General features: G+C 47.8%; 1 protein-coding gene across 3 annotated transcripts in view; it reads right to left on the bottom strand.

The window, feature by feature from the left end:
• MOCS1 (molybdenum cofactor synthesis 1) overlaps positions 1-20,788 on the bottom strand; it is a 33,722-nt gene that overhangs the window by 9,030 nt on the left and 3,904 nt on the right. For all 3 annotated transcript variants that reach the window (XM_061146630.1, XM_061146629.1, XM_061146631.1), the window contains exons 2-4: positions 16,328-16,454; positions 14,725-14,892; positions 1,653-1,817 (exon numbers count right to left, since the gene is read on the bottom strand). In XM_061146630.1, the coding sequence (XP_061002613.1) occupies positions 1,653-1,817; positions 14,725-14,892; positions 16,328-16,454 (460 nt within the window). The remainder of the gene's footprint in view (positions 1-1,652; positions 1,818-14,724; positions 14,893-16,327; positions 16,455-20,788) is intronic.

Below are 20,788 nucleotides of genomic sequence, written 5' to 3' on the forward strand. Positions count from 1 at the left end.
GGCTGCCTTCTCCTCCTGCCCCAGCTCACTCATGCATCCAAACATCTAGGTGCCTACAGACCCTCCCCTGCCCCCAGCTGGCCTCCACGGCTTCCCCGTAGCGTTTCTGGAGTAAGACAGCCGTGTTCAGCTGCTCAGTCATGTCCGGCTCTTTTGCGACCCCATGGACTGTAGCCAGCCAGGCGGCCCTGTCCATGGGACCCTCCGGGCAAGAATACTGGAGTGACTTGCCATGCCCTCCCCAAGACGGCAGGAAGACATGGCAAAGGAAAGAGTGGGCAGCATTTACACAATGAGTTGTTAGGAAGTTCTCTCTTCTGTAAAACACTCTCCCTCCAAAAGGAGGCAGGGGACACAAGAGGGGCAAGTGGGAGGGCAGATCTGATGTTAGCATCTACTGTCTCCAATCTTTGTTCCAGGAAAGGAGTCAAGGAGGCAGGGGGTGTGGGGAGGTGTGTATCTGCTGGTGGACGTTAGGGGTAAGTGGGTGCGAATAAAGCTCCCAATTACACATTTCACCTCCCCGCCTCAGAGCCCCTGCAGGTTCAACTGATGCTCTACATCAGTGAGCTCCCTTGATTCGAATGCTCCATCCCTCCAGGCCCAGCAGTAACGCCTCCTCCTTGAAGCCCTCCCAGTATGCCCCTGCTAGGAGAGACAGCCCTAATGGGAGAGAGTTCTCTCGTCCCCTTTGCAGGCCTGAACTGACACCACATGACCAGCAAAGGTGGTCCCCCGGCATCACACTCTCAGCCCCTCGTAGTCTATAAGGCAGAGCAGCGTCCTGTGTCTGTCCCTCCGCTGAGCCCGGAGCGGCCCTTCGCAGGAAGCAAAGACTGTCCCAGGCTTCCTCAGCACACTGCTGGGTATAAACAGGAAGTCACAAGCTGGGGGGGTGGGGAGGTAGGGGAGAGAAGGTGGGGCTGAGAGCTCCAGGCTGTTTCCAGAGAAGGGGAAGGAGAGCCAGATCTCCCCAGCCATCTCTCTGATCCACCAGAGCAGTCTCGGTAGTATACCGCCCTCTCCAAATCAAAGGGCGTCCGACCCTCTACAGAACCTCCCACCCAACCCAGGGCTCATGGATGGCGGGTGCCAGTCTAGTGAGACCCAGGGCTCGGCCCCTCCCTGACGGAGCCTGGCAGAAGGTGGCTGTGGGTACGCTGGCTGCAGGGGGTGAAGGAAGAGGCTTGCTACATCAGGAGGGGCCCAGCGAGCACCCCTGGGTGCTGGGGGACCCCCCACCTGGCAGCGCTGGCCCTGTCCCTGGCATCTAGGATGGCAGCTTCCACCCCCAGGCTGCCCCGCACTTCCTCAGACCTCACTACAGGGTAAACAATTTGTCCCAGCGTGCCCAGGACTGTCTTGGTTTTAAAATGGAACGTCCTGTGTTCTGGGAACGCTCTCTGTGCTGGGCAGGGAAGAGGGAAGGCTGGTCACCATGGTTCATTAGCATCTGATCCCAAAATGTCCTCAAGGGGGTGGCCACAGAGAAAAGGGACATGCAGCAAGAGTGAGGAGGGAGGAATAAACGTCTAGGCTTCGTGAGAGCCCAGACACGGAGGGGGAGAGACCAGGCCCCTCGCACTTGACACGGCTCCCCCGCTACGAGGGCCTGGGAAGGTCACCCTCCACCGTGAACCCCATCCGATCACCTTTCCTGCGGACGATGAACTCAAACTTGGCCGGTACCAGCGTGTCCAGGCTGATGTTGATGGCGCTGAGACCAGCCTTCTGAAGCTGAGGCAGCAGCCGGGCTAGGTTGATGCCATTGGTGGTGATGCCGATGGTCCTCAGGCCTTCCAGGCGACGGAGCTGGGCTGGAGAGAGAACAGGGAGGGGTGTCAGCCTGCTTGCTCTTGGTGAGGCCGGGAGAAGGGCTGAAAGAAGAAACTCTGCAAGATGGATAGAAAATGGGCTCTCTGTGGACTACTACTGACCAGGTTTAGCTTAGCAAGAAACGTAAGGATAAAAACAATGATCTAAAAAAGCAACCAAAAGATCAAAGACCGAGTGCCCCCTTTGCTAGAGTGCAGATGGGACCAGATGGATTAAGGAGACCAGAGCCCAAAGAGCACAGAGGAGGAGGTTCTGCACAAAGTGGGAGGGAAACTAGCTTGCACCAAGTGAGCAGTCACCTAGACAAGGAGCAGGAGCGGGGGCGCTGCGTGTGGCAGGGAGGCCGCCTTATAGGGAACTGTATAGGGATGATTGGGTGTACTGGCCGCCCTCGCATCCCCACCAGCAGGGGGAAGGCAGCTTTTATCCCAAGGCTACAGCACTTTAGCCAGCTGAAGGGGATGGGGGCAACCCTGAGTAGCTGCAGACAGTCAGAAGACAGTGAAAACTATGACACACAGATGAAAGAAACGGAAGATCACGCAAATAAATGGAAAGATATTCTCTGCTCGTGGATTAAAGAATGGACATCGTTAAAATGCACCATCCTAACCCAAAGCAATCTCCAGATTCAATGCAATCTCTATCAAATTTCAATGTAATCTCTATCAAAATTCCAATGGCATTTTTCAGAGAGAGAACAAACAATCTTAAAATATGTATGGTACCACAGAAGACTCTCAATAGTCAAAGCAATTTTGAGAAAGGAGAACAAGGCTTGAAGCATCACACTCCCTGATTTCAAACTATATTACAAAGCTGTAGCAATCAAAATGGTATAATATTGGAATAAAAAAAGACCCGTGAGGGATTCCCTTGATGGTCCAGTGGCTAATAAGACTCCACACTCCCAATGAAGGGGACTTGGGCTCAATCACAGATTGGGGAACTAGATCCCACATACCACAACTAAAGATCCCACGTGCTGCAACTAAGACCCAGAGCAGCCACATAAATAATCCATGGATCAATGGAACAGAACAGAGTCCAGAGATAAACCCATGCATGTGCGGTCAACTAATTCACAACAAGGAAGCCAGAAATATATAATGGGGAAAGGACAGGGAAACTACATAGCCAAGTGCAGAGGAATGAAACTGGACCACTCTATTATGCCATACACAAAAATCAAACTCAACTCAAAACAGATTAAATCTTGATGTGAAACCATAGGACTCCTAAGAAGAAACAGGCAGTAAGTCAAAGGGGCTTACTTTGACACTGACCTTGGTGATGATTTTTTTTGGATCAGACACCAAAAGCAAGGGCAACAGAAACAAAAATAAGTCAGTGGGACTACATCAAAGGATGTAGTCCTGCACACAGCAAAGCAAATGGTGGACTTGAGTCCGCCTACTGAACAGCAGAGGATATCTGCAAGTGATACGTTTGATGAAGGGTTAACACCCAAAATACACAAAGAAGTCATACACCTCAACACCAAAAAAAAAAAAAAAAAAGAACAAACAAAAACCACCACCTGATTAAAAAATGGGCGGAGGATCTGAATAGACATTCTTCCAAAGAAGATCTACAGATGGCCAACAGATACATGAAAAGGTGCTCAACATTAATAATCATCAAGGAAATACAAATCAAAGTCACAATGATATCACTTCACATTTGTTAGAATGGCTATGATCAAGAAGACAAGAAATAACAAGTGTTGGCAAGGATGTAGTGAAAAGGGCAGCCCTGTGCATTGCTGGTAGGAACGTAAATTGGTGCAGCCCCCATGGAAAACAGCGCAAAGATTCTTTAAAAATTTAAAAATAGAACTACCCTGGGATCAGCAATTTCACTTCTGGGTATTTATCTGAAGAAAGTGAAAACATTAACTTGAAAAGATATATGCACCCTATGTTCACTGTAGCATTATTTATAATAACCCAGACTTGTCCATTAATGGATAAATGGATAATTAAAATGTGGTATACACACACAATGGAATATCATTCAGCCATAAAACGAAGGAAAACTGGCCATTTGCAACAGCATGGATGGACCCTGAGAGCATCATGTTAAATGAAAATAAGTCAGACAGAGAAGACAAATACTATATAATCTCACTTAAATATGGAGTCTAAATTAAACCAAAAAACTAAAAAAAAAACAAAACAATAATCATGGATGTGAACAATATCATCAACAAATATGTATTGATCAATGAGCAATACATAATAAAAGGAAGTAGGAAAACATCCAGATGGTCAAAAACAGACAACTGGTAAATTATGCTTTGTCTAGATGATGGAATATCATGAAATTAAAAATGACTCTGTACCAAAATATGTCAGGTTGTTGGGAAATACACAAAGTCCAGAGGGCAGGTTAAAAACAGTAGTTAAAAATTAGGGAGAGAAGAAAAAAGGACAGGCAGGTTGCCAAACCAAAATGTTGACAGCCGTTTCAGTTAGGCAGCAGTGATATCATTTTTGCTTATCTGAAATAAACACGTATTACTTTTGCAATAAGAAAATGAAAGTGTAAAAATAAAAGTTGTTGTTTTAAAAACAAAGTGAAGAACTTTACTCTGGGGACTCTGCCAATGTGAAAAAATTAGTAGTAGTTCTTGGCTCCCTCCAACAAATCAACCCTGAAGAAACACAGAAATCTAGGAGCTTAAAAAAATAGACAATCTTGAGAAACTCATAGGATGATGAGTTTTGAGCTTTTGAGCTGGTATGGGGGAGGGGGCGTGGAGCTGAAGGGGACTGGGAATGAAAGCAGTTAAGAGGAAGCCAGCGGGGGTGGGGGGTAGGCGGGTAAACTTTCTCCCTGCCCTTATCCACTGATGCCTCAGCATGATAACTGCTTGTCCCCTTACTGAAGAATCTGGTGATAGGTGATAGGAGCACCAGAGAACTAGCTCAGGAATTCACTAGAGGTCAGGTGGGTGGTGGGGGTGGGGGGGGGGGGGAGCTGTCAATGTCCTGCTGGGAGTTGAAGACCACAGTGGGGGACCGTCTGACCTCAGGCATCCATTCCTCCACTTTCCTCCTCCAAAGCCCACTGAGGGTCACTGCTTCCTTCCAACCTGCTTCTCCCCGAGGGCAGAAGGCCTGCTGGACCACTGTATTACATCACTCCAGGATTACATCACTCCAGGAGGTGCCGTTCTCATCAGGCTCTAGGTGGACAGCATCTCCTGGAGTTGCCCAGTACACAACCTGCACAGTCTGACGTTAGCATCCTTAGTTAGAAAGGGCCTCAGGGCCTCAGTAAGGGCCAGCATCAGGGAATTAATAGTGCCAGCATCAGGGCATTAGTTAGAGCCATAGTCAGGACATTAATTAGGGCCAGCCTCAGGGCCTTAGTTAGGGACAGTATTTGGGCCTCTGTTGGAGAAAACTTGAGGGCCCTAGTAAGAGACAGGTTGTTAGTTAAGGACAGCATCAGGGGCTTAGTTAGGGATAGGATTAGGGAGATAGTGAGGGTTATTTAAGGCTATTAGGGACATTGTCAGGGCCTTTGTTGGGGCAAGCATCAAGGCTATAGTTATGACCAGAGACAGGGAGTGAGTCAGGACAGCATCAGTGTCTTTAGAAGAGAGTCAGGCCTCTATTATAGGCAGTGTCAGTGACCTGAGTAGAGACAACATCAAGACCTTATTTAGTGAGAACGCCAGAGACTTGTTTTGGGTTAGGGTTTAGGGTTAGGCTGGTCCCTGGTGGGGAAGATTACAAACATAAGTGAATAACTGATATTCTGGCATCTTGAGCTCTCTGGGCCTATCAAAGACTACGATCTGGCCTTGAACCTTTTCCCATTGTGTCATACAGAATAGCTCATATCCTCAGGGCAGTAAATTTACTGGCTAAACTAAGGAGACCCTTGAGAAGTACATCTCGTGCCTCCCCGACCAAAAACAAACAAAAAAACTCCAACCCTCCATTCATATCAATAGAAAAAAAAAATGATCAAACAGACCAAGACTGTAAGAGAAATACAAATATAACAAAACAAATAACAGAGGATTTTAACAAAATGAAACAGAATTTTTCATGGTAAAAGGGAACAAGGGGAAGCAGTAGCTAAAAACATTATTGTGAAATAAATGGCACAAGAAGATAAACGGTAACATCCACACAGAAAGAGAAATTGATGAGCTGGAAGGTAAGACTAAAGGGCTCTTCTAGGAAAAAGACGAAGAGAATAAGACACCAAAATATAATTTAAGAACAGTGGAGAATCTAAGTAGATGGGTCAACATCCAAATAGAGGTTCCAGAATAAAAAAATTAAACTTGGGAGAAGGAAGGAATAGAATAATGAAAAAAAATTTCCCTATATCAGGAAAATTTCATTGAATGCCAACAGGACAGATGAGGAAAAGCTTATCCTAGACATACTATAGTAAATTTAAGGAAATTAGACAACAAAGGCAACACTCGACCCAGAGAAGAAGAGCATATGACCAACAGCAAAAATCAGACTGACATAAGACTTCTCCCAATAGCCAGACTGATTAAGGAGACAATGCAGTAACATTCTTAACATAATGAAGGAATGAACCTTGAACACAAAATTGTATATGCATTCAAATATTATAAAATTACTACTTTAATATTATAAAACTGTGGTGTTGGAGAAAACTCTTGAGAGTCCCTTGGTCTACAAGGAGATCTAACCAGTCCATCCTAAAGCAAAGCAGTCCTGAACATTCATTGGAAGGCCTGATGTTGAAGCTGAAACTCCAATACTTTGGGCCACCTGATGTAAAGAACTGACTCATCTGAAAAGACCCTGATGCTGGGAAAGATTGAAGGAAGGAGGAGAAGAGGACAACAGAGGATGAGATAGTTGGATGGCATCACCGACTCAATGGACATGAGTTTGAGTAAACTCTGGGAGTTGGTGACGGACAGGAAGGCCTGGCGTGCTGCAGTCCATGGGGTCGCAAAGAGTTGGATACAACTAAGTTGACTGAACTGAACTGCTTTAAAACCTTATAAAAACTACTTGGCACATCAGATTTAATTAGATTCACCATCAATATTGGAGTCACCATTAGAAACCACAACAAAAATATTCATAAAAGAAGAGAAACAAATCCAAGAGATAATGCAAACAATGTGCATTTACACATGATCAAACATCTTGGTAAAGTTATCTTAAAAAGACAGAGAGGGTGCTTACAAGAGACACAGCGGGGCAGACTATTCGTAATAACCTGAAAGTAAAATTCGAGAAAACATCAACAATAACAGTGGGAAAGGTTGAAAAAAAAATCAAAGGCCTAAGGGTGTGCTAAAGCTTTTGCCTTGTTTGGAAGAAAAGCGGGTGGTCATTTATGTAAAAGCCAAAAAGGAGGAAAAAAACACAAAAAAGTACAACAGATTTTTTAAAACTGTTGAAATGAGCCCAACTATCTCAATAATTACAACAAAGGCAAACTAGAATAAACTTGCCAGTTAAAAGTCACAGATTGTTAAATTTGATCAAAGTAATAGCTCTGTGCTATTGTAAAAGACATACTGAAGGAATAAGAACACATAGCGGTTAAAAATGAATAGATGAAAACAGATAAAATAATCTTATGAAAGCTAAAAGCAAGCTGATATAGCTTTAGTAAAATCAAATACATAAACCTTAAGACCAAAAATATCATTATGGAGAGAGACCTACTACTTAGTGATAAAAGATCCAATTTATGAAGAAGACATAACAATTCTAACCACATATGAACCTAATAAAATCACCTCAACTATAGATAAAATAAAAAGCAATAGGACCTCTGAGAGAAACCAACAAATCCACCCACTTATTTATCAGTGGCAGGCCAAGCAGATAGAAAGTCAGCAGAGACTGACATAACCAAAGGTTTAGACAAGAAAATTAACCTGCTGGGTCCAATAAACAAATATAGATTTCTTCATGTAATAATTAAAGGATAAACTGCTCAAGAATTAAAAAAAAACTCATAAAAATTGCCAATATACTAGGTCATAAAGCAATCCTCAATAAATTTGAAAGGATAAGTTTCATACAGATAAGATTCTCTGGCCATATAATTAAATTACACTTTAATAAAACTATGAATTAAAGTCCTCATCTCTTGTATCTCCTGCATTAACAGGCAGGTTTTTTTTTAACGACTAGTGCCAACTGGGAAGCTGACTTCCCTACAAACAGTGCTGAACTTCCTCAGAAAATTAAAAACAGAATTACCATATGACCCAGCAAGTCCACTTCTGGGTATACACCCAAAAGAATTCAAAGTAGAGTCTCAAAAAGATATTTGTACATCCGTGATCACAGCAGCATTATCCACAACAGCTAAAACATAGAAGCAATCCAAGCTGATCAATGAATGAATTACCAAAATGTAGCACATTCATCCAGTGGAATATTATTTAGCCTTAAAAAGAAAGGAAATTCTTCAATACACTACAACATGAATGAATCTTGAGGACCTTTGCTAAATGAAATAAGCCAATCACACACATACACACAAACCCAAATACTACAGGATTTCACTTCTATGAGGTTCTTATTCAGTTGCTCAGTTGTGTCCGGCTCTGTGACCCCATGGACTGCAGCACGTCAGGCCTCCCTTCCCTCACCATCTCCCAAAGTTTACCCAAGTTCATGCCCATTGCATGGTGATGCCATCCAGTCATCTCATCCTCTGACATCCTCCTTCTCCTTCTGCCCTCAATCTTTCCCAGCAGCAGAGACTTTCCCAAAGAGTTGTCTGTTTGCATCAGATGACGAAAATACTGGAGCTTCAGGTTCAACATCAGTCCTTCCAGGGAATATTCAGAGTTGATCTCCTTTAAGAGTGACTGGTTTGATCTCCTTGCTGTCCAAGGGACTTTCAGGAGTCTTCTCCAGCACCACAGTTTGAGGCATCAATTCTTCGGCTTTTTGCATTATCTATGGTCCAGCTCTCACAACCGTACATGACCACTGAGAAGACCACAGCCTTGACTATACGGACCTTTGTCAGCAGAGTAATGTCTCTGCTTTTCAACACACTGTCTAGGTTTGTGATAGCTTTCCTGCTATGGGTCTTAGAGCAGCCCAAACCATGAAGATAGAAAGTATAATGGTTGCTAGGGGCTGGGGAAGAAGAGAATGGGAAGTCACTGTTTAATAGGAGTAGAATGTCAGATGTACAATAGGAATAGATGGTGGTGATGACTACATAATAATGTGAATGTACTTACTACCACTGTGCTGTACATTTAAGTAAGATGGTAAATTTTCTGTTATGTGTATTTAGACACAATAAAAAAAGGGGGGGAGGGGAACGTCCCAACAGAATTTTCCAGGGAACATGGTAATCAGATTCTAAAATTCTCATAGACAAAGCTTGGTATAGCTAGCTAAAGCACTGTTCAAGATTAAAACGGACTTCCCTTATCAGATAATGGACTTAGGAAACTACAGAGATTAAGACTCTGTGATACTGGCATACAGATAGACAAACTAGATAGAATAAAACAAACCCAAAGCAGACCAATCCACACATAGTCTATTTATGGAGGAAGTAGAAATTATTCAATAGATGGAACTAGAAAAAGTGACTATTCACACAGAGAAGAATGAAACTGGATTCCCCGAAGTTACTCACAGATTAACTAAGGACTTAAATGCAAGAACAAAACTTCAAATATTTTAGTAAAACCATAGGTATTATTCTGACCTTGAGTGACGTATTTCATTAAGTACAAAAAGCACTAACCATAAAAGACAAAACTAATAAATTCAGGAGCTCCTATTGATAGTATGGCTTGTTTTTTCAAACTGGGAGAAGATATTTGCAACACATATCAAGAACTTGGACCATACCAATATGAAAAACCAAAGAGAAAAATGGGCACATGACATGATCTGGTATGACACACAGAAATAAATAAATATATATATAGCTAATAAACACGTGACAAGACGCCTGACCTCATTCTCAACAGGGAAGTGCAAAGCAAGACCACAATAAAACGGCATTTTATACACAGTCCACTGGAAAAAATCCAGAACGATAATACTGAATGCTGGGAAGGATCCAAAAGATACTTAGGTACTGCTAGGGACAGTGTAAAGTTGTACAACCACTGTAAGACAATGCTGAATTGTTTGCCAAGGTTAAACATTCACATATTCCATACCCTGGCAATTCCATTCCTACAGAAACTGTACACCAAGATGCATGAACGAGGATACAAGTGTTTAAAGCAGCAGTGTTTATAACATCAAGAAACTGGAAACGATCCAAACATTTACTAACAGGAAGTGTGGTATAGTCACATAATGTAACAGGAGACCGAAGAGAAAAGGAGATCGAAGTGAAAAGGAACGAACCACAACTCAGGGTGACGTCTGTGAATTTCAGTTGCGTCAAAAGAGTAAGTCCTGAAAGACTGCACACGGCACAATACTTACAAATTCAGGAACACGATCTCATTCTTAAAAAGGCAAAGGAATGATAAACACGGCATTTAAAAGTGTTTTCTTAGGAAGGAGAAATACAAGGTAGTGAAGTCCACAGAGGTGGTCAAAGGTTTTTGCCAGGGATCTGATTCTTCCAAAAAAAAAAAAAAATGATGAGGTAGCGGGTTTCCTCAGGAATTCATAGCGTTATCAAAACATGTAAATATATTTGTATGAATAAAGTAAAAAAGGCCATGCATGGATCAATAATGGGATTACTTAATGAACCCAGGATTAGGATTTACTCTAAAATTCTATGTAACTAGAGTCCATCAAAAATAAATTGAAAAAACTTCACCCCCTTTCAAAAAATCGTTCATGCCTCTTCATTGTATCAGGCCTCTTACTATGGGCTCTAAGCTTTGAAACCTGGATGCTCCACATTTCATTTCTTCAACATAATGAAAGAACAGAACGGAGGACGGAAGAACAAAACAGAAAAGTGAAAGCCTGCAGGACTGAGCGATTGTCCAACTAAGCTGTTACCTACAGCGACAAGTCAGCGTTGAAGTCAGAAGCCAAACAAGTGCCCTGCAAACACTGCCAACACCATCACACGACTTGTGTGTTCATAGGCACATCCAGGGATACTGTGGGGCTGATACCTCCACAGGAGGCTCAGGCCACTGTACTAAGGCAAGCATCACAATAACGCAAGTCACACAGGTTTTCCTGGTTTTCCAGTGCATGTAAAAGTTATGTGGGACTTCCCTGGTGGTTCAGTGATAAAGAATCTATCTGCCAATGCTGGCGACATGGGTTCAATCCCTGGTCTGGAAAGATCCCACATGCCACGGAGCAACTAAGCCTGTGCACCACAACTACTGAGTCCGAGCACCTAAAGTCCGTGCTCTGCAATGAGAAACCCATGCACCGCAACCAAGAATAGCCCCCACTGGCCACAGCTAGAGAAAGCCTGTTCGGAGCAATGAAGACCCAGTGCGGTCAAAAAAAAATTATGTTTACACTATCCTGTAGTTTGTTAAGTGTACAATAGCATTAGTCTAAGCAAATGTACATACTTGAATTAAAAAATACTTTATTGCTAAAAATTACTACTATTAAGCCTTCAGGCAGTTGCAGTAGCAACATCTAAAACAACCGATCACATGGGATTTCCCTGGCAGTCCAGTGGCTAACACTTTGAGCTCCCAAGGCAGGGAGTCCAGGTTCAATACCTGGTCAGGGAACTAAGATCTCACATGCAGTAACAAAGACTGAAGATCCTGAATGCCACAACTAAGGTCCAGTACAGCCAAATAAATAAATATTAAAAAAAAAAAAAAATAACTGATCACAGATCACCATCACAAAGGTAACAACAAAAATAAGAGTTGGAAATATTGTGAGAATTACCAAAATGTGACACAGACAAAGTGAGTGAATGCTGTTGGAAAAATGTCACCAATGGATGTGCTCGATGCAGGGTTGCCACAAACCTTCCATTTGTAGAAAAACACAGTATCTGTGAAGTACAGTAAAGTGAAGCATCATCAAGCAAGGTGTGACTACTGGATGCTTCCTTTTTTTGAACATCGCAAACCGTCCCCATCCAACAGTGGCAGCTGCTAACCACACATGGCCATTTAAATCAGTGAAACTGTAATAAAGTTAAAAATTCAGTTTCTCGGTCACAGTAGCAGCATCTGAAGCCCAAGGCTGCCTACTGTATCAGACAACACATAGAACGTTTTCATCATCCTGGGAAGTTCTATGGGCCAGCACTGCCCTAAACCCACGACAAGAAGCGAGGAACTTGCTCATACACAGGCCAGGAGGAGCAGTGCAGGATCAGCTCTGGATTGTTGGAGGGGCTCCCAAGCTGAGCTGTCTTCTCAGGGGCAGTTCTGCAGCACCAGTCCCAGGGCTGACAGCCTCACGCAGGCACCCGGAGAGACCAAGACGGCTGACTTAGTGAAACCCACAACCCCTTCACTCTGCCCCCTGGATGGAGTCCCTAAAAACTCTCATCTGGAGGGTGGGGGACAAGTGCTTGTGAACATCTCAGCTCTGCCTGCTGCCCCCTCCCCTCCCCCTCCAGCCTTTCTTCCTCACTAGCCCCACTTACCCTGACCTGCAGGGCAGTTTTACTCTGAAGTACCACTTCTGCCAATCAAAGGAGCTGGGCTGGGAGATGTCAAAGTGGCAGCAAACACAGCAGCACAGGAATTCAAGGCCCTACGACTGCCATGGTCTCAGAACACTGGGGGAGGGTTGGGGGAGAGCTGGGGGGGGGCGCGGTACAGTCCCCCCGCCCCACCCCAATACACACCCTTGAAGAAAGAGACAAATCATTCGCAGTAGGTCACTGTAGCCCGTTCCTTGCTCAAACCAGCATCTATGTAGTGATCAACCCTTGACTATCTTCACGCTACCAAGCCAGGACCAGTAACCCAGGGCCACCTGAGCAGGAGAACCCGAGGTAACCACTGTGTGGATCATGACACTGAGCCCAGAGTGGGGCGGGAACCTGCCCAAGTTCACACGGAGAGGGGGTGGAAGAGCCCAGAGCAGCAATGTGGCTGCCACCTCTGCTGGCTCCCTGGCCTCTTCCTCTGCAAGGAGAGCTCTGTGTCCCCCTGACTGTGCTCAGCCAGCCCTCTCTGGCCAGCAGTGATCCCCACCCTCTGGCTCACCCACAGGCCCTGGACAGACAGCAGAGGTAGCGCCCCGACCGAGGGCAGCCAGCCAGGTCTGGCCCCTCCCTGGAACCCAATCTGCCCGTCAGGCCCTAAGAAGTGGCCTGGAACAGGGCAGGTCAGGTCAGCTCCCCTTGGCCAGCGCATGCAGCCCAGGAATGATGCCAGGATTCCAGGTCAAGTGACCAGCGGGGGTGGTAGGGAGCTGGCCTCAGGGCAGGGGGAGGAAAGAGCTGGCAGAGGTCCCTGGGCCCCTCCTCAGAGCCCCCACGGCAGCTATTCCCGCCAGTGGGCTGGGATCCTCGAAGCTAGGGCCTGCGATCATTCCCCTTTGACCCCAACACAGTGCCAGGCACACAAACAGGCACTCTAGAGAATGTGCATTGAACCAGCCAATGAGGCGGACAGCAGGGGCGGGGGCCTCAGCAGTCAAGAAAATGAAACCTTATTCTCCTCTGACTTCATCTTCTATAATCGCACACTCAGTCCCTGCCCAACCTCAGGGCTTAGAACCAGCCTACGGCAAGGGCCACCCCATGCACAGCACTTGCCACTTGCTGGATATTGCCTTTTTATTTCTTCCCCAGCTCCAGCCTATAAAGTAGGTTACCCTCTTCATCTGAAGGCTCAGGATGGACTTTAGAAGTTTCCCAAGATATACGACTGTTAACAGTAGTATACAGGCGCAGCTGAGATCCCCACAAGGGCGGATCGTACTTCAGAGATTGCACTTGGAACCACCTTCATTCATTCAGCAAACACTGGTGAGCACCAGCTGTGTGCCAGGCACTTTCCTAGGTGCTCAAAACACAGCTATGAACAGAACCCACCCAGATCCCTGAGGGCGCTCAGGCTTGTTAATAAGAAGACAAAAACCAACCAAATAACATAATGTGGTAGAGTAGGGTCGCCACACCTTTTCTGTCCGAAAGACCAGAGAGTAAATATTTCTGACTTTGCCAGCCATATGCTCTTTGCTGCAACTCCTCAGCTCTGCAGGGGGGGGCGGGGGGGGTGGTTATGTAAATGAGTGGGTGTGGTTACATGCCAATAAAACTTTATTAATGGATGGTGAATTTAAAATTTCATATAATTTTGATGTGCCACAGATGTTATTCTTTTGATTTTCTTTTTCGATCACATTTAGAAACAGAGAAACTATTCTTAGCTTACAGGCTACACACAAGCATGTGGTCGCCCTGTTCTGGCCGGTGGGCTGTATCTTGCCAGCTCCTAGGAGGCAGAACGGTTGGGGGGTGTCTGCGGGGAGTGACTTTAGACAGAGTGGTCAAGGAGGGCTCCCCTAAGGAGATGACACCGGTGCAGAACCCTGAATGAGGCAGGCTGGCAGCCCTCTGCTCCCGGTGAGGGGCAAAGGCCCGTGGAAAGGCTTGGCTGCCTGAATGCGGGGGAGGATGGGGGCAGAGCGGCAGGAGAGAGGTCTCTGCGGTTGATGGAACCAGATCACACGGGCCTGCAAGCCCCGGGGGAGGACTTTAATCTAAATCTGACGTCAAACCACTGGGCTCTGGCCCTTCCTAGCTTTGCGACCTTGGGCGAGCTCTCCAACTGCTCTGTGCCTCATTTCTTAACAAAAATGAGAATAACAATGGTGCCTATTTCCAGAGGGTGGCAGGACTCTGTAAGCATAACATCCCAAGGGAGTGTTGGCTTCTGATATTTGTATTTGAATCAAAGGTCCTGCTGGATGAAGCGGGACCTGGGAGAGGTGGTGACAACTTTGGTCAACTCACCCACGATGTCCACCACGTCCGGCCGGATGAGCGGCTCCCCGCCCGTGAGCCGGATCTTGTCCACGCCTTCTTTCACAAAGAGCCGGGCCAGGGTCAGAATCTCCTCTGTGGTCAGCAGGTCAGCCTTGGGGGTCAGAGGGACCCCCTCCTCGGGCATGCAGTATTGACCTGAGGGAAGGGAGGGGGCGCGGAGGAAGGAAGTGAGTGCGGCGGTCAGACCACGAGGCCTCCTGTCTCCAACTCGCCCACCATGCTGTAAGTTTCTCCGGAAACCCAACCCGGCCAGGAGGAGAGACCCGGCCAAGTCTGAGGTGGCACAAACCCCAGGCCAGGTTCTCTCTGAGGCTCACCTTCCTCTTCTACAGCCCTCCCCATCTGGCCCTGCTGTCCCTCCGTGGGTTAAAGATGGTAAACGAGCCGCCAGGGCAACCTGGCTGGAGGTAGGGGCACCGACTCCCTCCGTGAGGGGCCGCTGGGCGGGGTCTGCCCGGAAGGCCAGGGCTGGAATCATTCAGTTCCTTCACCTCATCTGGTTTTGACCAACAGTGAGCCCCGCCCTCTGTGTGTCTTGAGGTGCAGGAGGCCAGGAGGCTTTGCCCTGCCCTGGGCAAAGCCACGCCCCTCTGTGGCAACACGTGCTCCCACACCCAGGCTAGGATCCTCCAGGTGACCGAACACCAGTCCCATTTCACAGGCTGGAAGACTGAGGTACCGCCTGTTCAGGGCAAGGCAGCAAAAGGGGAGAATGAGGGGATCCCTGGCTGGTGAGCGGGGCACCATTTCCTCCCTTCAGTTCCTGTGGGACAGGTTTAACAGCGCTAGTGGTCAGGACCTGCGAGGGAGTCAGGCAGGTTAGGGAAGGGTCTAGAATTGGTCTTTGAAGATGGAACAGATTAGGTAAGAACATCAGAACATCTGCATGGGGTAAGTATTGTTAGGTTGAACATTTATGACACAGGCATGTGTTTATTGGGCCATGAAGTAAATACATTTCTTACTGTGAGTTACAGTAGGAGGAAGGGAGAGAGGGAGGAACAATGGAAGAAAGGCAGGACAGATGGACGCACACACTTTGGAAGTCCCTCCAGCAGTGGATCCGCCCCAGAGCTCTCTGTATGATGTTATGCAACGAGGACTGTGTACCAGCCTGGCCCCAGACGACTTGTCTGATGCAACTGGAGTGTTTTGCTATACCCGGCAGTGCTGGCCGAGGGCACTGGCCTCTTTCACCTGTTTACAGTGCCCGGCGGGCCCCATGCCATGGCCTGCACTGTGTGCACCTCAGGGAAATAGGAGGGAGGGAGGAAGAGTCCCGAGCCCGTGGTAGGTCCCAGGTCAGCCTCGATCCTGAACCCAGCAGCAATTCTGTTCTCCAGCCTAATTCCAAGGAGAACCCAGCTTCCAGGATCACAAAACTCACTCTTGATCCCCACCTTGCCCCTGAACCCCACTTGACAAGCAAGGAAGAAGGCTGGGTGGAGTTTTCTAGAAAGAGGAATGGGGAGGAGGATTCCTGGACTGGGAGGGATTGCAGGGGCCACTGCAGCAGAGGGACAGGTGTCCAGAGAGGGCCCCCCGGGGGCGGGGCGGGGGGGAGACTCACATCTGAGGTTGCACCTCTCGGTGAGGGAGATCCGCAGGTAGCTGTGGCGCCGGCCAAAGCTGTCGGTGAGGAAGGCGGAGAAGGGGGCGGTGCGCTCCATCAGGAACGGCCTCGGCCTGGACGGCACCTGCAGTGGGGTGGGAGGAACCACGGGCTGGGGGGCAGGTGTGGGGAGAGTCCCCCTCTGGGACATGACCCCCCCATCAACCTCCCCCTCCCTCACCTCTGACACCCGCACACACTGCCTTTCCATCCATATGTGGGCTCTGCAGTTCTGGGGGCCCGGAAGTCTCCCCTCATTCACAGGATGAGAGACAGATCTAGAAGGAAGGACCTGCCCTGCAAGCCTCACGCTTAGCCCTGGGGGTGCAGGGCCTCTGCTGGGGTGCAGCTGCTTGGGCATCAGGACAGGGCAAAGGGCACTAGACCCCACCCGGCCCCCACCTCCTCCCTGTCACGCCTCCCTCAAAGGACGCCCATCTGGGAACAGCCATCCCCAGCATCTTTTGGACGGGTCACCGGGAGGTCATGTGCCTCTCAGTTCCCACGAAACACATCCAGAAACGAGGAGGGAGGAGCAGGCAGCTGAGAGGGTCAGTGGCTTGGAACCAATTCTCCAACCCAGGCTTCCCCTTCCTTACCTTGAAAATGAAAGTGAAAGTCGCTCAGTCGTGTCTGACTCTATGCGACCCCATGGACTATACAGTCCATGGAACTCTCCAGGCCAGAATACTGGAGTGGGCAGCCTTTCCCTTCTCCAGGGGATCTTCCCAACCCAGGGGTTGAACTCACGTCTCCCATATTGCAGGCAGATTCTTTACCAGCTGAGCCACAAGGGAAGCCCTTCTTACCTTGAGCTCAAAGCAATTACTCCTTGTGGCAGAGGTGGTCACACAAGCTGCCTCCCCCTTGGCGATGGGGGGGTAGGAGGCTCTCTGGAGCCCTCCCACTGCCCAGGAGGACCCAACAGACTACACCCCCAGAAGCAGCTAGGGGCTGCAGCCAGCCAGGGTGGGTACACCTACGATGGGGGTTTCCCCTCCTGTAGAAGGCCCTGGGGTAAGGACAGTACAACCAGGGGGACCCACAGAGGGAATGAGGCCACCAGTCCCCAGGAAGGGAGGGTGGAGGTGCCAGGATGGCCACCATGCTAACCCCATGCCCAGATTACATCAGTCCTTACCCTTCACCCACCCACTGCCAGCAGAAAGGATTAAGGACCCACTGAGGGGGTGGGGGGTGGAGGGGATTGCTGAAGACTGCTCACAAGGCACAGACTCATCCTGGGGGAGAGAAAGGAGGCATCCAACCTCCCTCCCCCTTTCCCAAGTCTGAGATCATCTGCTCTCTCTCTCCCCCCCTCCCTTTAGAGCAGGGGTCTCTGAAGTCCAGGCTGTGGACCGGTACCTCCTATAAGATCAGTGGCAGCATTAGATTAGAAATAAAGTGCACAGTAAATGTAATACACTTGAATCATCCCGAAACCACCCGCCAGCCCCCAGCCCCAGTCTGTAGAAAACTGTCTTCCATGAAATTGGTCCCTGGTGACAAAAAGGTTGGGGACCCCTGCTTTAGAACACAACCCTGGGTCATGACAGATGTTGATGATAACTGCCCCACAGAAATAACATCTGCAAGGCATCTTGAGGTTTCCAAAGAATGTTCTCTGCTCCATCCCCACACCTGAAAGGATTATTATAACCAATGCTTGGATGGGACCCACGAACACCCCTGGTGGAACCGGGACTCAAAACCAGGTCTTCTAAGTTCTGTAGTCTTTCCCCTAACTGCATAGGGTGTGTCCAAGAAGGTACACAGGATGGAATACAGGGCAGGGAGAAGTCATTTCTCTGGAGTCTTTAGAACAGTGAAATCATGACCGTGGTGGTCATCTGTGAGGTCTACGGATAGCGCTCTGGACTGGGGGCAAGAACCCTGATTTCTGGGCTCTGTGTGCCTTGACAGACTGGCAAAGCTCTCTGACTCCTCTTGGTCTGCTGTCCCAGCTATAAAACAAGGCCAGTTATGGGCTAAAAGTGTCCTGCTGTAAAAGAGGGGGTTACTCAGGATGCTGGCAGAGAAACACCCCAGATTATCACCATCTTATAACCGAATAAAGCAGGCCTCTGGAATGGATAAAGAAGATGTGGTACTTAGACCCAATGGAAGATGACTCAGCCATAAAAAAGAACAAATAATGCCATTTGTAGCAACATGGATAGACCTTGAGACTGTCATACTGAGTGACGTCAGACAGAGGAGGACAAATATCAGATCAATTACATGTGGAATCTAAAAAAAAAAATGGTACAAATGAACTTATTTACAAAATAGGGAAAAAAGTTACAGATGTAGAAAACAATCTTACGGCTGCCACGGGAGAAAGGGGGAAGGGATAAGTTGGAAGGCTTATGAAGTATGTGTGCCCGTACACTGCTGTGCGCGCAGTTGCTAAGTCACGTCTGACTCTCTTGGACTCCACGGGCTGTAGCCTGCCAGGCTCCCCTCTCTGTCCATGGAGTTTTCCAGGCAAGAATGCACAGCTGAGCTGCCGTTTCCTTCCCCAGGGGATCCTCCTGATCCAGGGATCCAACTCACATCTTCTGCATCAGCAGGTGGATTCTCTTACCACTGAGCCACCAGGGAAGCCCATACACACACTACTTTTTATACAATAGATCTAGCAAAGACCTACTGTATAGCACAGGGAACGCCACTGTGTCATGGCCTATATGGGAAAAGAATCTGAAAAAGAGTGGATGTATGTATAAGTGATTCACTTTACTGTACAGCACATTGTAAATCCACTATATTCCAATAAAAAATTAAAAAAAAAAAAGTTTAAAAAAGAAAGAAAGCAGGTCTCTGGGTCTCCTGCAGTCCAGGAAAGAGAAACATTTACTTCAGGGACCTCCCCAGCCCTGGCTGCATGTTAGAACCATCTGGGGAGTTGAAGAAAAACATTCCCGTGGAGACCAGTTGAATTCAGATCTCCAGGTGCCTGTGTTTTTCATCTCTCTGGGCGATTCTAACGTACAGCCAAGGTCAAGGGCCACTGACTGACTCAAGAGGCAGAAGGAATGAGAGAGAGAGAGAGAGCGAGCGAGCAGGGGGTGCTTTGGGCTTTTCCTGGGTCCATAAAACTGACCTCACTCTGCTCACTCCAGGACCGGCTTCCCAATCCTCTAAGAAACTCTGCTTATGGTCCAGGGACCAGAAAGTAGCCATCACTTCCCTGAATTTCAGTCTGAAATAATCACAAGAGTGCTCCCTCCTCTCTCCCTGCTCACCCCACTGCCTTTCCACCCATGCCCTTGGGGGTGGGGCAGGGACACACAGCAGAATCAAGAGTCCCATCCCCACTGCCCACCAGAGTCCAGGAGCACAGGCACCCAGGAATCAACAGCTATTCACAATTCAGTAACTGGTTAATCACTCCAGGGCCCCTCCTCCCTCGATGCCCTCCTCACCCTAATCTGAACATCCTGGGGGAGGTGGCTGGGTGAGGGAGGAACCTGAATGAATCTCAGAATGGGAGCCAGTGACAAGCCAGAGGCGCATGACTCAGCAGAAACCAGAGAGGGGGTGTGGAATGGGGCAACCCAGCAAGGAATTGGGCCCTCTGTTCTGGCCAAGGGTGGGGCAAGCCTGATTTCATTTTTGAAACCAAGAGTGACCTTATCTACAATCTTTCAGATCGTATAGCCAGTACCTGAGGCAGCCTCCTAAACACACACAAAACACATTTCTCGTCTCCTTCTCCCAACCAGGACTGCAAACTCATCACTTGGATATTAACACACCTCATCCCTGCCTCCTCTCTCCTCCAACACTGCATGTCCTACTTTCATTCTTCCATTTTTTTCTTTTTTTCCTTTCCTTTAAACCCCCTGAAGGGAAAAAAAAAATATTAGCACCAGTCAAAGGAGATTGGAATCCAGGAGGAATTACAGGGCAGATTAGACAGTGAAGCCTCTTGCCCAGGAGAGGCTAGGACATGTCACAAGCAGAACACCCTTGGCTGCTCAGACTCCCCGGGCCCCGCCTGGGGTGGGAAGTCTTCCTGCCTGACTCAGCATCCCCGTGTCATAGCAGGTGTCGAACCACCTGTATCAATGGGCAGACAGGCAGGTCCCCAATCTAGAGAGAAAGTTGGTGTGTGTAAAACCTAGTTACACTGAGGTAGCCTTTCATTGCTAGGCTGGTCTCTACTGTCAAAATGCTTTAGTCCCACGGAGGGCCAAGAGGGAAAGAGTAAATGTATACAATAGCTCACTCACTTTGTCGTACAATGCTGTAAAGCGACAATGTGTGTTAATCGCTTCAGTTGTGTCCGACTCTTTGCGACCCCATGGACTATATAGCCCACCAGGCTCCTCTGTGGGATTCTCCAGGCAAGAATACTGGAGTGGGTTGCCATGCCCTTCTCCAAAGTTTAAAAAAAAAAAAAAAAAGGTTTAG

Source organism: Dama dama, chromosome 7 (assembly GCF_033118175.1).
Source record: "Dama dama isolate Ldn47 chromosome 7, ASM3311817v1, whole genome shotgun sequence".
NCBI classification, from domain to species: Eukaryota; Metazoa; Chordata; class Mammalia; order Artiodactyla; family Cervidae; genus Dama; species Dama dama.